This window comes from Pristiophorus japonicus, chromosome 13 (genome assembly GCF_044704955.1).
Source record: "Pristiophorus japonicus isolate sPriJap1 chromosome 13, sPriJap1.hap1, whole genome shotgun sequence".
Lineage (NCBI taxonomy): Eukaryota > Metazoa > Chordata > Chondrichthyes > Pristiophoridae > Pristiophorus > Pristiophorus japonicus.
In genome coordinates, this window is record NC_091989.1 from 192,428,736 (window position 1) to 192,448,900 (window position 20,165).

The 20,165-nt window shown below is 50.4% G+C and overlaps 1 protein-coding gene across 1 annotated transcript in view; it reads left to right on the forward strand.

The window, feature by feature from the left end:
* Positions 1 to 9,315: 9,315 nt before the first annotated feature.
* ca7 (carbonic anhydrase VII) overlaps positions 9,316 to 20,165 on the forward strand; it is a 45,417-nt gene continuing 34,567 nt past the window's right edge. The window contains exons 1-2 of the mRNA XM_070897046.1: positions 9,316 to 9,388; positions 12,338 to 12,535. Of these exons, the coding sequence (XP_070753147.1) occupies positions 9,349 to 9,388; positions 12,338 to 12,535 (238 nt within the window). The 5' untranslated portion in view covers positions 9,316 to 9,348. The remainder of the gene's footprint in view (positions 9,389 to 12,337; positions 12,536 to 20,165) is intronic.

Here is a 20,165-nt window from a genome sequence, read left to right on the forward strand (position 1 = left end):
GGACAGTGTAGAGGAGCTTTACTCTGTATCTAACCCGTGCTGTACCTGCCCTGGGAGTGTTTGATGGGACAGTGTAGAGGGAGCTTTACTCTGTATCTAACCCGTGCTGTACCTGCCCCGGGAGAGTTTGATGCTAAGATTTTGTGTCCGATATGAAAAATGCTCCACTTCTTAATACTTAGATCTGTCTCCTTGAAAGAACAATCTATATCCTGAGGGGATTTGAGCCCAATCGTTATTTTTTTCCAACGTCGTACAACTTCTGGCTTCTCAGTCTGCCGCTAGAATATTCCGTGAGTGAGTGGGCCCCTTTAACAAACCCCCCCCCGCTAACATGACATCACTCAACTCTGACCTCTGGAAAGAGCTGATTTGAGAGTTTTCATCCAAATTCTTTTCATCGCTTCAGATATTCAAAGTAATGCGGCATCCCTAATCCCACACGTTGTTTAGTCCAGTGGCGAACCACGGAGCTGGTGTGATTCTAACCTTCCGGCACTTGGTTAAAATCATTGTGCAAACGATATTCCACAGTGGTTCAAACAATTAAGAAAGAAAGACTTGCATTTCTATAGCGCCTTTCACAACCACCAGATGCCCCAAAGCGCATCACAGGCAATGGAAAGCTATTGAGGCTGAGGGCCAATTGAAAACTTAAAATCTAAGATTGATAGATTTTTGTGGGTAAGGATAACAAAGGGTTATAGAAACAAAATCGAGGTATGGTGCAGATCAGCCATGATCTCATTGAAAGGCCGAACAGGCTCGAGGGGCTGAACGAGCTCCTGCTGTCTCTATGAACAAAAAGAGCTTGCATTTATATAGCGCCTTTCACAACCACCGGACGTCCCAAAGCGCTTTACAGCCAATGAAGATTTTTTTGAAGTGTAGTCACTGTTGTAATGTGGGAACCACGGCAGCCAATTTGCGCACAGCAAGCTCCCACACACAGCAATGTGATAATGAGCAGATAATCTGTTTTAGTGATGTAGATTGAAAGATAATTATTTGCACCAGAACACCGGGGAGAACTCCCCTGCTCCTCTTTGAAATAGTGCCATGGGATCTTTTACATCCACCTGAGAGCAGACGGGGCCTCGGTTTAATGTCTCAGCCAAAGGACAGTGCAGCATAAGAAATAAGAACATAAGAATTAGGAGCAGGAGTAGGCCATTTGGTCCCCTGAGCCTGCTCCACATCTCTGCCCGCTCTCTATAACCCTTCACTCTCTTATCGTTCAAAAATCTGTCTATCTCCACCTTAAATATATTTAATGACCCAGCCTCCACAGTTCTCTGGGGCAGAGAATTCCAAAGATTCACAACCCTTAGAGAGAAGAAATTCCTCCTCTGAATCCCTCAGTACTGCCCCTCCGACGGTGCGGCACTCCCTCAGCACTGCCCCTCCGAAAGTGCGGTGCTCCCTCAGTACTGCCCCTCCGACGGTGCGGCACTCCCTCAGTACTGCCCCTCCGACAGTGCGGTGCTCCCTCAGTACATCCCTCCAACAGTGCGACCCTCAGTACTGCCCCTCCAACAATGCAGTGCTCCCTCAGTACTGCCCCTCCGACAATGCAGTGCTCCCTCAGTACTGCCCCTCCGACAGTGCGACCCTCAGTACTGCCGCCCCCGACAATGCGGCGCTCCCTCAGTACTGCCCCTCCGACAGTGCAGCACTCCCTCAGTACTGCACTGGGTGTCTCAGCCTAGATTTTTGTGCTTGAGTCCCTGGTCTGGGACTTGAACCCACAACCTTCAGACTGAGAGGCAAGGGTGCTGCCCACTGAGCCACGGGTGAAACAATATTCCTAGTTAGTCAAGGGAAAACCTGGTCAGAGACAACAAGCGAGGGATGTCCAGGTTTCAGTTCCGTGCCTTTTCTTTGAACTATAAGGAGACACTGGTGTGCCCCAGTCCCATCAAACGGAACAAGAAAACCTAACGAAGGTGCCCCCTATTGCGAGGGGAACAACTAATAGAAAGCAAACAAAAACCAAGGAAAGGTATTAATATTATTTATCCGCTGTACTCTCCGGTCGCCATGGTGCCCAGGAGGCTTCGAGTGTCCGGATACCCGGACGTGAACACGACCGAGGAAGAGAGGCAGCCGGAGCGGCCCCTCTTCCCATTCCACTGGCCAGGTCCAATCTCGACCTGTGGATGGCCAGGTCACAGGAGCAGACCCACGAGAAGGTTCCCCTGACTTGTCCACGGCCCCCAGTCCCCTCCCCATCGGGCGGCCAAAGATCAGGGGTGTTGGGGACTGGAGTGGAGCCATTAGTTGCGGAGCAGCCCCTACAAGCAGCGCAAGAGAGACAGTGATCCCCCTCTCTCTCTCTACGGCTCAGCTTCGAAGCCAACGGGTAAGACATGGACACATCCAGGCCTCAGCAGTTCCAGGCGGCTGAGCGCCACTCTCCACCCCAGGTCTCCGATGGTGCCAGGGACGTCTCCTGTGTAGAGAGCGCTTCCAACAGCCTCCGCCTGACAGGGAAGGGTGCACAGGCTGGGTCCCTCGCCTCTTGAAATGAGAAGGCTGAGGGGTGACCTAATAGAGGTCTTTAAATTATGAAAGCTTTTGATAGAGCGGATACAGAGAGAATGTTTCCACTTGTGTTCTGTGCACCACGCTCCAGGCCAAGTCCCCAATAATTAGAGGGAGGACTCCTGCGTAAGGAGCACTCCATTGGGGACCTCCGTCTCCTCCGGACGGCAAGATGGTGCACCACGGTGTGTCCGGACGGCAGGCGAGGATGGCAAAGTGGAGAGTGTGCAGGAGCAGCCCGTACAGGAATCCCCTCCGTGCTGAACTGAAAGGCACGGAGGGGATTTCCCGGAGGAGGCTCAAGTTGTGAGGCGCCGACTTCCCTGGGAGGTTTTGGGGCTTGGCGCTGATGAGGAATTCCGTCTTAACAACTTAACGTACTCACAGGTGCATACATTGCAGTCGCCAATAAATCCAAAAGGGAATTCAGAAGAAGCTTCTTTACCCAGAGAGCAGTGAGAATGTGGAACTCGCTGCCACAGGGAGTGGTTGAGATGAATAGTATCGATGCATTTAAGGGACAGTTACATAAGCATGAGGGAGAAGGGAATAGTGGGTTATTGTTATATATGTAAACCTGTATATATCTGAGTAGCCACCAGAGGGCACATTCCCCAGGAGTCCCAAGGGATCCCACAATACCTTGGGAGCACAGGTACTTAAGGAGGCTTCACAGGCTGGAGAGGCACTCTGGAGACCTGCAATAAAAGACTAAGGTCACACTTTACTTTGAGCTCCCAGTATCCAGTCAGACTCTTTATTCATACTTAACAACTGGCGACAAGATACAGATGATGAACCCAACGATGCAGAGAACAGTGGGTATCCTGGAGAAATTCTCGGAGGGAGATGATTGAGAAACCTTTGTGGAGCGATTCGACTAATACTCCGTGGCCAATGAGCTGGAAGGAGAAGCAAATGCTGCCAAATGAAGAGCGATCCTCCTCACCGTCTGTGGGGCACCAACGTATGGCCTCATGAAGAATCTGCTCACTCCAGCGAAACCCACGGAGAAATCGTACGACGATTTGTGCACACTGGTCCGAGAGCATCTGAACCCGAAGGAAAGCGTTCTGATGGCGAGGTACCGGTTCTACACCTACAAAAGGTCTGAAGGCCAGGAAGTGGCGAGTTATGTCGCCGAGCTAAGATGCCTTGCAGGACATTGTGAATTTGAAGGACATTTGGAGCACATGCTCAGAGACTTTTTCGTACTTGGCATTGGCCATGAAACCATACTTCACAAACTTTTGACTGTAGAGACCCCAACCTTGAGTAAAGCCATAGCGATAGCCCAAATGTTCATTGCCACCAGTGACAATACTAAGCAAGTGCTGCGACAAGTACTGTGAAGAAAGTGATGTTGTTTTCAAATCATAATGTACAGGGCAGGTGCCACATACCTGCAGCTGCATGTCCGCAGATGTCTCAGAGTCCACTATCAAGGTTAATGAATGCAAGGCCATTAACACCTTGTTGGCGCTGCGGGGGTGATCATTGTTTCCATTCATGCCGCTTCAAAGTGTACATTTGCCAAGGTTGTGGAACAATGGGACACCTCCAACCTATGTGCAGGCGAGCTGCAAACCCTGTTAAACCTGCAAACCACCATGTTGCAGAGGAGGACAGATCTACGGCGGATCACGACGAACCAGAGCCTCAGACCAAGGAGACAGAGGTATATGGGGTGCACACATTTACCACAAATAATGATGAAGGTTGAATTAAATGGACTCCTGGTGTCAATGGAACTGGACACAGCCTCAAGGCCAGTCTTGACTCCCATTCGCACGAAACTGAGAACTTACACAAAAGGAACTGATTCCTGTAATCGGTAGTGCTACTGTAAAGGTCTCCTACGATGGAGCAGTGCACAAGCTATCACTCTGGGTGGTACCGGGCGATGGTCCCACGCTGCTCGGCAGGAGCTGGCTGGGAAAGATACACTGGAACTGGGACGACGTCCGAGCGCTCTCATCCGCTGACGACATTTCGTGTGCCCAGGTCTTAAACAAGTTCCCTTCGCTGTCGAATTAGGCATCAGGAAATTCCAAGGAGCAATTCCGGGGCGCGACCCATCCATCACAAAGCGAGAGCAGTACCGTACATGATGAGAGAAAGGGTAGAGGTTGAGCTAGACCGGCTGCAACGAGAAGACATCATTTCATTGATCGAATTCAACGAGTGGGCCAGTCCGATTGTTCCAGTCCTCAAGGGAGACGGCACCGTCAGAATCTGTGGTGATTACAAAGTAACTATCAATCGTTTCTCCCTGCAGGATCAATACCCACTACCAAAGACTGACGACATTTTTGCTATGCTGGCGGGAGAAAAGACTTAAATGAAGCTTTAATCAGGGGACACTTGTTTATTGTCTTCAACAAAATAGTTGTAGAGCTGTTGCATTGTGAGTGGCTTAGCCAGTCATGTGATGTTCAACAAGACTCAATAAAACCCCAGCCAGTTGGGTGTCGGTCATCCACGATGAGGTATGCTGTTGTGAGCCTGGTGGATGAACCGGTAATGTGTAGTGTGATTGTTAAATCTTTGTTAATAAACCAACTAGTTTTTAATAGCAATGTGTTGCTATGAATTCTTAAGCAAAGAACCCATGAAGCAAAAACAGTGCAAAGGCCAACCCAAATATCTAATTCCCTTATGAAAGAATTTTGGCTTCAAACAACGGTTTGTTTGCCGAGATTTCCAATGTTCGATCTGCGAAGAGAACCTCCCCATAAATTCCTTGATATCTCGCGCACATATTTTAATAAACCTTCTCCAGTCAAGGAACGGATCTGGTTTCTTTCACAAGGGGGGTTCTGGGATGAAGCACCATGGAACACACTCACACTCACACACACACACTCACTCACACACTCACTCACACACACACACACACACTCACACACACACTCACACTCACACACACTCACTCACTCACACACACACACACTCACACACACACTCATACACACTCACTCACACACACACTCACTCACACGCGCTCAGACACACTCACACACACACTCACACACATACACACACACACTCATACGCACTCAGACACACTCACTCACACACTCACACACACTCACACACACACTCACACTCACTCACACTCAGACACACTCACTCACACACTCACTCACACACACACACACACTCACACTCACACTCACTCACACACTCACTCACACACTCACACACACACACACTCACACACACACTCATACGCACTCAGACACACTCACTCACACACTCACACTCACTCACACACACACACTCACTCACACAGTCACACACACTCACTCACTCACTCACACACACACTCACTCACTCACTCACATTCACACATGCTCACTCTCTCACACACACTCTCTCACACACACACTCACACACACATGCTCTCACACACACACTCTCACACACACACTCACTCACACTCACATTCACACACGCTCACTCACACGCTCACTCACACATACACACTCACTCACACACACTCACATTCACATACGCTCACTCACACACTCATATACACACTCACTCACTCACACACGCTCACTCACACACACACTCACACACTCACTCACACACACACACTCACACACACACTCACACTCACACACTCATATACACACTCACACACACTCTCACTCACACACACACACTCACTCATACACACACACACACACACAGTCACATACCCTAACACACACACACTCACTCACACACACACACACACTCACACACTCACTCACTGGTGTCTGTGGAGTGCGATCTGAACCCACAACCTCTTGACCCAGAGTGCTACTCACTGAGCCATAGCAGACACCTAGATGGAGTGAAAAGTAAAGGGATTCAGTATCCCTGGGTGTCCATTCACCCAGGGCCCCTGCCTCCAATCTCTAACCAGTGACATCTGCTAGAAATCTGAGTGCGTGTCTAGTGAAAGAAAAACCTGCAGTTGCTGAAAATTGGGCGAGGACTGTATTGGGCTCAACTTTTACTGTTCCATGACCGAATAGCCTGCTGATACACCAAGCTCACACAGGGGAGATGGCCACTTGGGGGAGGATAGATGTGTGGGGAAAGGAAACATTTAGGAACCCCGGAACAGGAGGTGGCCATTCAGCCCCTCGAATCTGTTCCGCCATTCAGTGAGATCGTGGCTGATCTGCGATCTAACTCCATATACCCGACTTTGGCCCGTATCCCTTAATACCTTCGGTTAACAAAAATCTCAGATTTAAAATTAACAATTGATCAATTGCTGTTTGCGAACTTCTACCCTTTCTCTCTCAGGCAGTCCCTCGGAGTCGAGGATGACTTGCTCCCACACTAACACAAGTTCTCAGGAGACTGAAGAGTCCAACGCGGGACCTACAATCTCTGTCACAGGTGGGGCAGACGGTGGTTGGAGGGACGGGTGGGTGGGGGGCTTGGGTTGTCGTGTGCCCCTTCCGCTGTCTGCGCTTGGCTTCCGCGTGCACCCGGCGATGAGACTCGAGGTGCTCAGCACCTTCCCGGATGCTTCTCCTTCACTTTGAGCAGTCTTGGGCCAGGGATTCCCAGGTGTCCTTGAAGCGTTTCCTCTGCCCACCTGGGGCTCGCTTGCCGTGTTGGAGCTCTGGGTAGAGCGCTTGTTTTGGGAGTCGAGTATTGGGCATGCGGACGATGTGGCCCGTCCATCGGAGCTGGTCGAGTGTGGTCAATGCTTCGATGCTGGGAATGTTGGCCTGAGAGAGAACACTGACGTTGGTGCGTCTATCCTGTCAATGGATTTGCAGGATCTTGCGGAGGCAGCGCTGGTGGTACTTCTCCAGTGCTTTGAGGTGCCTGCTGTATATAGGCCACGTCTCTGAGCCATACAGGCGGGCGGGTATCACTACTGCTCTGTAGACCATGAGCTTGGTGCCGGGTTTGAGGCTCTGGACACCCTCTTCTTCAGGCGACCGAAGGCTGCACTGCCATACTAAAGTGATGTTGGACTTGGTCATCAACATCTGCCCTTGTTGACAGTAGGCTGCTGAGGTATGGAAAATGGTCCACATTGTCCAGGGCCTCATCGTGGATGCTGATAATCGGGGGCCTTACTGTGTGGCGGGGTCAGGTTGGTAGAGGACCTTTGTCTTACGGATGTTTAGTGTAGGGCCCGTACCCTTGTACGCCTCGGTGAAGGTGTTGACGATGGTTTGGAGTTCGACCTCCGAGTGTGCGCAGATGCAAACGTCGTCTGCATATTGTAATTCAATGACAGAGGACGGGATAACCTTGGATCTGGACTGGAGGCGACGGAAGTTGAACAGTTTCCCGTTTGTTCTGTAGATTCACTCCACTCCAGCGGGGAGCTTACTGAGGGTGAAATGGAGCATTGCGGCAAGGAAGGAACTTCCACCAACCTGTGTGTGTAGAAGTGTTTCCTAATGTCACTCCTGAAAGGTCTGGCTCTAATGTTTAGACCCTGCCCCCTAGTCCTAGACTCCCCAACCAGCGGGAACAGTCTCTCTGTCTATCCTCTCTGTTCCCCTTAATATCCTGAAAACCTCAGATTGTCCCTTAACCTTTGAAATTCCAGGGAATACAACCCTCGTGTGTGTAATCTCTCCTCGCAATATGAAGGATTTATGGGGAAAGAGCAGGAGGAGTGGGACTAATGGGACAGCACATTCAAAGAGCCAGCACAGGCACAATGGGCCCAACAGGATCTTTCTGTGCAACAGAGGGCAACTGGTGCTCCTGGAAGCTGCACCTCCCTCTCCCCTCCCCACTCTCCCCCTGATCCCCTCCCCTCCCCTCCCCTCTCCCCCCCCTCGTCTCCTCCCTCCTCTTCTCTCCTCTCCCTCCCAGCCTGGGGTCGACACCTCCCAGGGGCTCAGACAAACCTCCTTTCTAGAAAGGATGCCATTGTGTGAGTGTGGGAGCTGAAGGGGTTAAGGAGAGGGTTATTGTACCTTGCAATAACCGCAGTTTCTGCGTGTTTTGATTGCAAAACATGAGAGCAGAGCCTACTGCTATTTAACAGCAGAACCAGAAAACACAGATGCAAACCATTTGCAATAAACTGAGGCTGATTTACACAACCCCCACCGGGACACAGATCGACAATCGGTACCTGGGGGGGGGGGGGAACTCGAGTTGCTTCGCAATGAAAAAGATATCATTTTAAAAATTGAGGTTTTTTTCTCTTCAACCTTGAGTTTTTTTTAGAAATTGTGATTGTGCGTGGAGAGAATTTGAAACACACACACACACGGGGAAATCGTGAAAATCCGTTTTGCTAATTTTAACCCCGGCTGTTCTCATAAAGAAACTGGGTCAGCTGCAGCACCCCTCCCTGAAATAAAGTGGATTGAAGGAAGATTTTGTCCAGCTATGTCAGTTTTACATATCCGACCCCCCGATGAAAGCTCTTGGGGGATTTCTCAGGGGAACTTTCCGCGGATTGCAAGAAGTCTTTCTGTTTCTGAGCTGGTGCCAAGGCTCAGCCCTGATTCACCTCCGCCTCTCTGCTCCTCCCAGGGACATGGTGTGATTGACAGCATGATAAACTGAGGCCACAGCATGCACAAGTGGCGCCCGAGAGCAGCTCTGCCCTGCAACCGCTGTTCACCTTCTCCCTCATTCCCACTGTAGCCTTCCCAGGGAAGGCTCGTTCTCACATAGTGCCTGCCCCTGACATTAATAACAGGGCAGGTGAGAGAGAGCCGAGAGAGAGAGAGAGAGAGAGAGAGAGAGAGATACACACACAGTGTGTGTGACAGTGAACAAGAGCCTCTCACTCTAGCATTCTTGCACAGCACAATGAGTGGCCAAAACTGCTGGGGCTACGGGGAACATAACGGTGAGCTATTTAATCTTTGATGCTTTTATTTTAATAAGAATTTCTGAACTCTTGTGCCATAGGCTATTGCCCCCCACGCCCCAGTGACTAATTGGAAGTGTGTGTGTGTGTTGTGTGTGTCTATTTGTAATGTTTCGAACCATGAAGGGTTCAGGCAGTTTCTCTTAATTCACTCTTTCCAGGGGCTCAAGGGTCACTAACCAGAGGGACACAGATTTAAGGCGATTGGCAAAAGAACCAAAGGCGATATGAGGGAAAACTTTTTTATGCAGCGAGTGGTTAGGATCTGGAATGCGCTGCCTGAGAGGGTGGTGGAGGCAGACTCAGTCGTGGCTTTGGAAATGGAATTGGATAAATAATTGAAGGAACCATAGAAACATAGAAAATAGGTGCAGGAGTAGGCCATTCGGCCCTTCGAGCCTGCACCGCCATTCAATGAGTTCATGGCTGAACATGCAACTTCAGTACCCCATTCCTGCTTTCTCGCCATACCCCTTGATCCCCCTAGTAGTAAGGACTACATCTAACTCCTTTTTGAAACAATAGCAGGGATATGGGGACAGGGCGGGGAGTGGGACTGACTGGTGGCTCTTTGAAAGAAGCTGGTGTGGACTCGATGGGCCGAATGGCCTCCTCCTGTGCTGTGATAGCCGATGATTCTAGAAGGTGACATGATTTATAAAAGCTCAATGTTATGATCGTGATTGACCTTAATGGCAGGATGTTCTGAACATCTGAAATTTAAAACGTTTCCCGCCAACTCTGTATTACCCGTGCTGTTCCCCCTTATTGTAGTATTTAAAGTTTTATTCGTTAGTTTTAATTGTATCTGATTCCGGACAGGAATTCTCTGGGTTTAAAAAAAATACATGCTCCCAGAGATATTGAAAATGTATTTGGGCTGTGCTGCATTCAGTCTGCAGGGTACAACCTGGTTATAAAGTTACATCAGGAGAAACTCCAGTGTCAGGAGGTGGGTAACCAGAGGACACAGATTTAGGATAATCGACAAAAGAACCAGAGGGGTAGAGGAGGAGAATTATTTTGTGAGGTCGAAGAGATGGACATAACACTGAATGATACTGGTAATGAGATAAGTGCATTCAAAATAAAAAGAGGGGATGTATTAAATAAACTAATCAAACTTGAGGATAAAACCCCAGGCCCGGATGGATTGCATCCACGCATTTTAACAGAGTCCAGGGAAGAGCTAGCCGAGGCATTACTACACACATTTAATAATTGGTTAGAAAAAGGTGTAGTGCCAGAAGACTGGCAGATAGCTAACATAATACCAATATTTAAGGAGGGGGAATAGAACATATCCAGGGAATTATAGACCAGTCAGCTTAACATCGGTGGTAGGAAAAATAATGGGATCCCTACTTAAGGAGAAAATAGAAGAATGTCTAGAAACTAAAAATATAATATTGAATGGTCAACACGGATTTCAAAAGGGAAAGTCTTGTTTGACCAACCTCAGTGAATTTTTTAAAGAGGTAACAGAGAGAGTAGACAAGGGTAATGCAGTAGATGTCATTTATCTAGATTTTCAAAAGGCCTTCGATAAGGTGCCCCATAATAGACTGATGAACAAGGTCAGAGAATGCAGAGTCAGGGGACAAGTAGCAGAATGGATCGCTTGCTGGCTTCAAGACAGAAAGCAGAGAGTAGGGGTAAAGGGTAACTATTCACAGTGACAGAAGGTGTGTCATGGTGTTCCACAAGGATCAGTGTTGGGACCACTGCTGTTCACAATTTTAGTTAACAATGTAGACTTTGAAATCAAAAACACAATTTCTACTTTTGCGGATGACACCAAATTAGGCAATAGTCAATACTAAGGAGGACTGCAACAAATTACAGGAGAACATTAATAAACTTGCAGAATGGGCATATAATTGGCAAATGAAGTTCAACAGAGATAAATGTGAGGTATTACATTTTGGTCGGAAGAATAGGGAGGTCACTGATTACTTGGAGGGTGTGAGTCTGGGTGAGGTAGAGGAACAAAGGGATCTCGGATACAAATACACACATCGCTAAATGTTGCGACACGGGTTAGCAAGGCTGTAAAAAGCAAACCAAGCACTAGGGTTTATTTCTAGAGGGATAGAATTGAAAAGTAGGGAAGTTATGCTGAACCTGTATCGAACCTTGGTGAGACCACACTTGGAGTACTCTGTACAGTTCTGGTCGCCATATTATAGAAAGAATATCGAGGCACTGGAGAGGGTACAGAGATGATTTACAAGGATGATACCAGAAATGCGAGGGTATACATATCAGGAAAGGATGAACAAAGAAGGCTGAGGGGTGACCTAATAGAGGTCTTTAAAATCATGAAAGGTTTTGATAGAGTGGATACAGAGAGAATGTTTTCACTTGTGGGAAAGAGCATAACTAGAGACCATCAATATAAGATAGTCACCCAGAAATCTAATCCCAGAATTCAGGAGAAACTTCTTTACCCAGAGAGAGGTGAGAATGTGGAACTCGCTGCCACAGGGAGTGGTTGAGGGGAATAGTATCGATGTATTTAAGGGGAAGCTGGACAAGCATATGGGGGAGAAGGGAATAGAGGGTTATGCTGATAGATTTAGATGGGGAAAAACGGGAGGAGGCTCGAGTGGAGCATAAACGCCGGCCTGGACTGGTTGGGCCCAATGGCCTGTTTCTGGGCCGTATATCCCGTGTGATCAATGTAATGCGTTGTTGTGATGTGGAATGCGTTGCCTGAAAGGGAGCTGGAAGCAGATTAAATAGTCTCTTTCAAAAAAAGAATTGGATAAATAATTGAAAAGAAAAAGCACGTGCGGGTCTGTGGGGAAAGCGCGAGGAGGCTGGGACTATTTGGATCGCTCTTCAAAGAGCCGGCACAGGCATAGATGGGCCGAATGGCCCCCTCCCGTGCTGTATGATTCTCATGAATCCTCCTTCTTTTGACAGGTCCCTTGAACTGGTACAAGGATTTCCCGTTCGCCCAGGGAGACCGGCAGTCGCCCATTGACATCGTGTCCGGCCAGGCGGTGTACGATGCAGGCCTCCAGCCCATCTCTATGTCCTACAGTGCCTGCACCTCCATGTCCATCTGCAACAATGGCCACTCGGTCATGGTGGAGTTCGAGGACTGCGATGATAAGACGGGTGAGAGACTGAGGGGGGCGGGGCGGGGTGCGAGGGCACCAGACTGTTGCTGCATTCGAGAAAGAACTTGCCTTTATATAGCGCCTTTCACAACCTCCGGATGTCGCAAAGAGCTTTCGAGCCAATGAAATACTTTGTTTTAGAAGTGTAGTCACCGTCACAAAGTAGAAAATGCCAATTTATGCACAGCAAGCTCCCACAAACAACTAGCTAACAATAACATGAACTTGCATTTGTATAGCGCCTTTAATGTAGCAATCCGTCCCAAGAAGCGATTATCAGACAAACTCGGACACACAACTACACAGGGAGATATTGGGGCAGGTGCAAAAGCTGGGTCAGAGAGGTCAGTTTTAAGGAGTGTCTTAAAGGAGGAGAGAGAGGTCGAGAGGCGGAGAGGTTTAGGGAGGGAGTTCCAGAGCTTGGGGCCCAGGCAGCTGAATAATGATCACATAATCTTTTTTAGTGAATTTGATTGAGGGATAAATACCAGAACACCGGAGAGAATTCCCCTCTGCTCTTTAACGTCCAGCCGGTGAGATTAAATTTAAATCTTGCTGTAGTTTAGCTTCTCTGCAGAGGGTTTTGTGCGTAGACTGCAAAGTTTGATCAAATACAGAATGGAACAGGGGGATAGCTATATTTAACAGATTTTAAAACTCTTCTGTGTGGGGAAACTTCCTGCCAATACTGACACACTTGGGAGCCCCTGCAAAGGGTGGCTGACTACGGCCCGAACTTCCTGCACATACGGGCACCCAAATAAAGAACTTGCATTTCCATAACGCCTCTGGCCACCTCAGGATGTCCCAAAGCGCTTTACAGCCAATGAAGTACTTTTGGAGTGTAGTCACTGTTGTAATGTGGGAAACACAGCAGCCAATTTGTGCACAGCAAGCTCCCACACACAGCACTGTGATAATGACCCAGATCATGTCTTTTTTTTTAAAGTGATGTTGATTGAGAGATAAATATTGCCCAGGACATCGAAATAGTGTCATGGCATCTTTTACACCCACCTGAGAGAGCAGACCAGGCCTCGGTTTAACGTCTCATCCGAAAGACGGCTCCTCCGACAGTGTGGCGCTCCCTCAGCACCGCCCCTCCGACAGTGCGGAGCTCCCTCAGTACTGCACTGGGAGTGTCGGCCTGGGTTTGTGCTCCATTCTACCCAAAGGAAAAATTAATTTGTGTAAACAGAAATAATGGGAAAGTAAGCCAACAAATAAGCAGAATGCTAAAGGCTCCTCCGACCCCAGGAATCCTCTCTCAGATCATTGGTTTGATTGTTTAGACCATAAAGGTGCTTATCCAATGTTTGTGTCCATGAGGCTCAGTGGACAGCACTCTCGCCTCTGAGTCTGAAAGTTGAGAGTTCAAGTCCCACCTCAGAGACTTGAGCACATAATCCTGGCCTATACTCCCAGTGCAGTTCTGAGGGAGCGCCGCACTGTCGGAGGGGCGGTACTGAGGGAGTGCCGCACTGTCGGAGGGGCAGTACTGAGGGAGCGCCGCACTGTTGGAGGGGCGGTACTGAGGGAGTGCCGCACTGTCGGAGGGGCAGTACTGAGGGAGTGCCGCACTGTCGGAGGGGCGGTACTGAGGGAGGGCGGTACTGAGGGAGCGCCGCACTGTCGGAGGGGCGGTGCTGAGGGAGCGCCGCACTGTCGGAGGGGCGGTGCTGAGGGAGCGCCGCACTGTCGGAGGGGCAGTACTGAGGGAGCGCCGCACTGTCGGAGGGGCGGTGCTGAGGGAGCGCCGCACTGTCGGAGGGGCAGTACTGAGGGAGCGCCGCACTGTCGGAGGGGCAGTACTGAGGGAGCGCCGCACTGTCGGAGGGGCGGTACTGAGGGAGCGCCGCACTGTCGGAGGGGCAGTACTGAGGGAGCGCCGCACTGTCGGAGGTGCAGTCTTTCGGATAAGATGTTAAACCGAGGCCCCGTCTGCTGTCTCCGGCACTAGTGGAAGAAGAGCAGGGGAGTTATCTCTGGGTGTTCTGGCCAATTTTTATACCTCAACCTTTTTTTAAAAAAGAAAGATTAATTAGTAATTTATCTCATTGCTGTTTGTGGGAGCTTGCTGTGTGCCAATTGACTGCCGTGTTTCCCACATTACAACAGTGACTACACTTCAAAAAGTACTTCATTGATTCTTGAAAGGAGAGGAGATGTACTGATCCAGTGATTAGGTGCTGTATATAAGAAAGAAAGTCTTGCATTTATATAGCGCCTTTCACGACCACCAGACGTCTCAAAGAGCTTTACAGCCAATGAAGTACTTTTGGAGTGTGGTCAGTGTTGTAATGTGGGAAATGTACAGCTCCTCCATTAAACTAAAGAAAATACAGCAGGTGCTGGAAACCTGGAATTAAAATCGGAAGCTAGGGAAGGATTCTGCCCGTCAATGCAGAGAGAGGAAGCTGGGATTAACGTTTCCGGACGGTGAGTGCCCTGTTTCTACCTTTGCCGCTTTTCTCCCTCCTTCCCCGGGAGAGTGGAGGTGGCAGAAGGTCAACGACTGGAATACTGAGCTGCCAAGACCCTCGATAAACCAGCGCTTAGAAATTCTGCTTTTCTGCATATGTAAAAAAAAAGAATTGTCCGGGATGTGGGCGTCGCTGGCAAGGCTGGCATTTGCTGCCCACCCCTTAGTTACCCTGAAGTTGTCCAGCCACTGCCTTTCTATAACTGTTTGGATGCCACCGAGCTTCTCGCTGGGCCACCAGGGGGCAGTTAAGAGTCAACCACATTGGTGTGGAACTGGAGTCACCTATAGGCCCAAACCGGGTAAGGACGGGTTCCTTCTCCTGAAGGACATTAGTGAACCAGTTGGGCTTTTAAGGCCAATCTGGCTACTTCCTGGTCACTTTTAATGATAGCAGATTTTAAAAAAAAAAACTGAATTCAAATGTTCAAACAGCCCTGGTGGGATTTGAACTCGAGTTCTTTGGATTACTAGCCCAGGCTTCAGGATTACTATTCCAGCAACAATCACCACAGCACTCCCTTCTGCTGTTCTGATGCCAGTTAGCTCATCTCTTGACCTCTTGCTCTCCTGGGCTCCCATTACTAAATCCTCCCACCTTGCTACTGCTCTCCTTTGTTTAGGAACAGGAGGAGGCCATTCAGCCCCTCCAGCCTGTTCTCCCCCCAATCAATTAGATTATGGCTGATCTGGGGCACAACTCCATCTACCCACCCTGGTTCCGTATTCCTTAATACCTTTACCTAATGAAAATCTCGCGATCTCGGGTTGGTCATTTTGAATTGACCCCCCAGCCTCAACAACATTTTTGGGGGAGAGCGTTCCCGATTCCCACCGCCCTTGGTGTGACGAAGTGTTTCCTGACATCGCCCCTGAACGGCCTGGCTCTAGTTTTTAAGAATATCCTTGTTCTGGGCTCCCTTCACCAGAGGAAACCGTTTCTCTCTGATTTACCCACTCAAATCCTTTAATTATCTTAAACACTTTAATTAGATCACTCCTTAATCTGTTCCTGTACTCGAGGGAATGCGAGCCGCGTCTATGCAACCGTTCCTCTTCATTTAACCCCTTTATCCCCGGTATCACCCTGTTTTTTTTTTTCCCCCCTTGCTCTGTCCACTCCCACTGGGTTCCATCTCCTTACTGACGCATCGCTCCCTGCACCCGAGGAGCTCGACAAAAGTTCGGGTTGCTGACCAATGCTGTCATCGCAGGCTGGAAATTTATGCTGATTTTTAAAACTGTCAATTTTATGTACAATGTTCCCTGTTAATCAGGGGTGGGGGAATGAAAGGCGTAGGTTGCAGTATGTGGCGTTGAAAGGGTTCCATCTTTTTTTGTAATGTTTTGCCAGTTAATTATTTATTTAGAAATGGCAGTGCGGTCTATATTTACAGGCCTGTCCCGGCACGTATTGCAGTGTCATTTTCTTGGTAAATGAGATACAGGGGCTGACGTTCAGCAGTGCAAGAATAGCTGGCGCACCGGAGAGATTTGGTCTGGTTTTACCGCAGGGCTCCGTGAGGCGACCGTACCATCGATTTTCAGGACTTTGACATTTTTTCCAAGTCCCACCGGAAGTGGGTGATCGTGGGGGTGGGAGATGGACAGGGAGGTGGGCTGAGGGGCTGAATTTGGGTCGGGACCGGGACTCCTCTGCTGTCACTCAGTGGCGGAGGGATGGTGATGTCACAGCGCGTGTGCGTCGCCACGCTCTCCCGCCTCTGTTAAAGGGCGTTTTTTAATCTTCGGCCACTGGGGCCACCAGGGAAGGTTAGGGCCAGGCCAGCGGCTTGGCATCCAAGAGGGGGTACCGGGCTGCCCATTGACGGCCCGGCCGAACCCGTGGGCACAATCTTTCTGTGCCGATCAGGAAGTCGGCCGGCAAAAATAAAGACATGGCGGCTGCGGCAGGCCCTCCCCCTGAAGAGTCGCCACGCTGTCGGGCCGCGCACACTGGGGATAAGGTGCACCGATAGACAAACCTGTCGGGGCACAGCGCAGGGGCATCGATTTCTTCACCTGAATTTTGTTGGGTGGTGAGAGCGGAGGTGAGGGAGAGCGGAGGTGCGTGTGTGAGGTGAGGGAGAGCGGAGGTGCGTGTGTGAGGTGAGGGAGAGCGGAGGTGAGGAAGAGCGGAGGTGAGGGAGAGCGGAGGTGCGTGTGTGAGGTGAGGGAGAGCGGAGGTGAGGAAGAGCGGAGGTGAGGGAGAGCGGAGGTGCATGTGTGAGGTGAGGGAGAGCGGAGGTGCGTGTGTGAGGTGAGGGAGAGCGGAGGTGAGGAAGAGCGGAGGTGAGGGAGAGCGGAGGTGCATGTGTGAGGTGAGGGAGAGCGGAGGTGCGTGTGTGAGGTGAGGGAGAGCGGAGGTGAGGGAGAGCGGAGGTGCATGTGTGAGGTGAGGGAGAGCGGAGGTGAGGGAGAGCGGGGGTGCGTGTGTGAGGTGAGGGAGAGCGGAGGTGAGGGAGAGCGGAGGTGCGTGTGTTAGGTGAGGGAGAGCGGAGGTGCATGTGTGAGGTGAGGCTGAGGGAGAGCGGAGGTGCGTGTGTGAGGTGAGGGTGAGGGAGAGCAGAGGTGCGTGTGTGAGGTGAGGGTGAGGGAGAGCGGAGGTGCGTGTGTGAGGTGAGGGAGAGCGGAGGTGCGTGTGTGAGGTGAGGGAGAGCGGAGGTGCGTGTGTGAGGTGAGGGAGAGCGGAGGTGCGTGTGTGAGGTGAGGGAGAGCGGAGGTGCGTGTGTGAGGTGAGGGAGGTGCGTGTGTGAGGTGAGGGTGAATTTAGGTCGGGACGGCCACAGGATTCTGACACAATGCCACCGCAAACGGTCTCTTTCTGAGACCCTGCAATACAGCCCCACACAATCTCGCATCTTAAATCCAACATTTAAAAACTGCAATCATGTTGCAGCACAGACTTGACGCAGTGACACAGCTCTAGCAGGAACAGCTCTCTCTCTCTCTCTCTCTCGTGCTCTCTCTCTCTCTCTCTCGCTCTCTCTCTCTTGCTCTCGCTCTCGCTCTCTCGCTCACTCTGAAGACAATGATTCTTTATAACCAGGACACGGAACTTAAATCTTTGCTTCTTCAGCACACCTCTCTGTAACACTACCTTCTGATACCAAAGCTCCTGGTTATATCCCATGTCTATATTCAGAACCTGCCAGACAGATCTCCCCATCTTAATTGAATTTGTTCCTTTTTAAGTTAACCCTTTCTCTGCTGTCCTCACTATATGCTCTCTCTCTGCTGAGTTTTCCAGCATAGACACAGGCCGCTGTCCAATCCTGTCTCTGCTGCAGCTTTTCTCCTCGTGAGCCACCCAGTCTAATCCCCCTCATCCCTCCCCTCACCCTTTATCTTTCCTCTCTCTTTCAAGCAACTATTTAATTCTCTTTATAAAATAATTTAGGGAATCTAATTTGTGCTGTGTGTTGGAGAATGCCCCTTTCTAACCATCCTCTGTTTGAACTACTTCTTTTCCCCAGATCTCCTCTTTATTTATTTTTTGTGAAGTTTGTGCCCTCTTGTTACCACGGGACAGTGACGGTCCACGGGGCAGGTGCTCGCAGAGCTGTGTTACACACGGAGCTGCACCAGTCGCGCTGGCACTGACAGGACATTCAGTCCTCACCGAGGGCTCTAACAGATTACAGAATAAACAAGTGGAACTGTTCAAATGCAAAGCCTCCGTTGTCCCTTCGGCAACACCTCCCAAACCCGCCACCTCCACCAGCCGGAGGGGTAGGAGCAGGCGGTGTGTGGGAGCACCACCACCTCCACCTTCCCCTCCGAGTCACACATGGGCCAGTGAGGGGGGGTCAGCTGAGAGAGGCATTAGGCCCTCGCCCCACCCCAGTTACTGAGAGAAACGGGCAGGAGCTCGGGTACTGCACCTTTTATATTTTATTTTATTCGTTCCTGGGATGTGGGTGTCCCGGCATTTAGTGCCCATCCCTAATTGCCCCTTGAGAAGGTGGTGGTGAGCCGCCTTCTTGAACCGCTGCAGTCCGTGTGGTGAAGGTGCTCCCACAGTGCTGTTAGGGAGGGAGTTCCAGGATTGTGACCCAGCGACGATGAAGGAACGGCCGATATATTTCCAAGTCGGGATGGTGTGTGACTGGGAGGGGAACGTGGAGGTGGTGGTGTTCCCATGCGCCTGCTGCCCTTGTCCTTCTAGGTGGTAGAGGTCGCGGGTTTGGGAGGTGCTGCCGAAGAAGCCTTGGCGAGTTGCTGCAGTGCATCTTGTAGACGGTGCACACTGCAGCCACGGTGCGCCGGTGGTGGAGGGAGTCGATCACAGATGAGGCCGATCCTGCCCTCACACAACATCTACACACACACTTTCCAGCGGCAGCCATTGATTTCCAATTCTTGCCTCCCTCTCCCCCTCCCCTACCTCTCGCTCACCTCCCCCCTCCCCTCGCCCAGGAGCCCTGACTCCAATTTTAACGCTCCTGCTGCCCAGTCACAGGCGGTGAAAGGAATCTGTGCCTCACGGTCTGTGTGACTCGTCGGTGTGATGCCATTGACAACCGAACCGTGACTTCTTGCTTTCTGAAGGATGGAGGGGAAATGGCAGACACGCAATCCCAGGTCATCGGAAGCCACTCGAAGGGTCACCTCCTGTTGTGCCGTGACTTGACTCAGATTTAATGAAAGGCTTCGGGTGATCGAAACCGCAGAGGGGCAGGTCGGACATCCCTTGGTTTGGGTTTCAGTCGCGGACTCACTCACTAACGTGGTTTGGGCAAAATGCTGAGCTAAAAGTAGTGGCAAATTACAGGATGAAAGAGGAGGGCTATCATTGTATGATGGAGCAACACAGCTGAGTGGAACACCCGATGCTGCAGCAAAGGACGGGCTTTGTTTTTTATTTATAAGCTCTTGGAGAACAATTAACTGGTCAGCAAGTGGCAACAAACTCTACATCATCATGTACCACAGCTGTGGCTTCGTAGGAATCACTCGAGTCTCTGAGTCAGAAGGGCATGGGTTCAAGACCCACTCCAGAGATTTCAGCACATAATCTAGGCTTCAGTACTGAGGGAGCGCCGCACTGTCGGAGGGGCAGTACTGAAGGAGCGCCGCACTGTCGGAGGGGCAGTGCTGAGGGGGCCACGCACTGTCGGAGGGGCGGTGCTGAGGGGGCCACGCA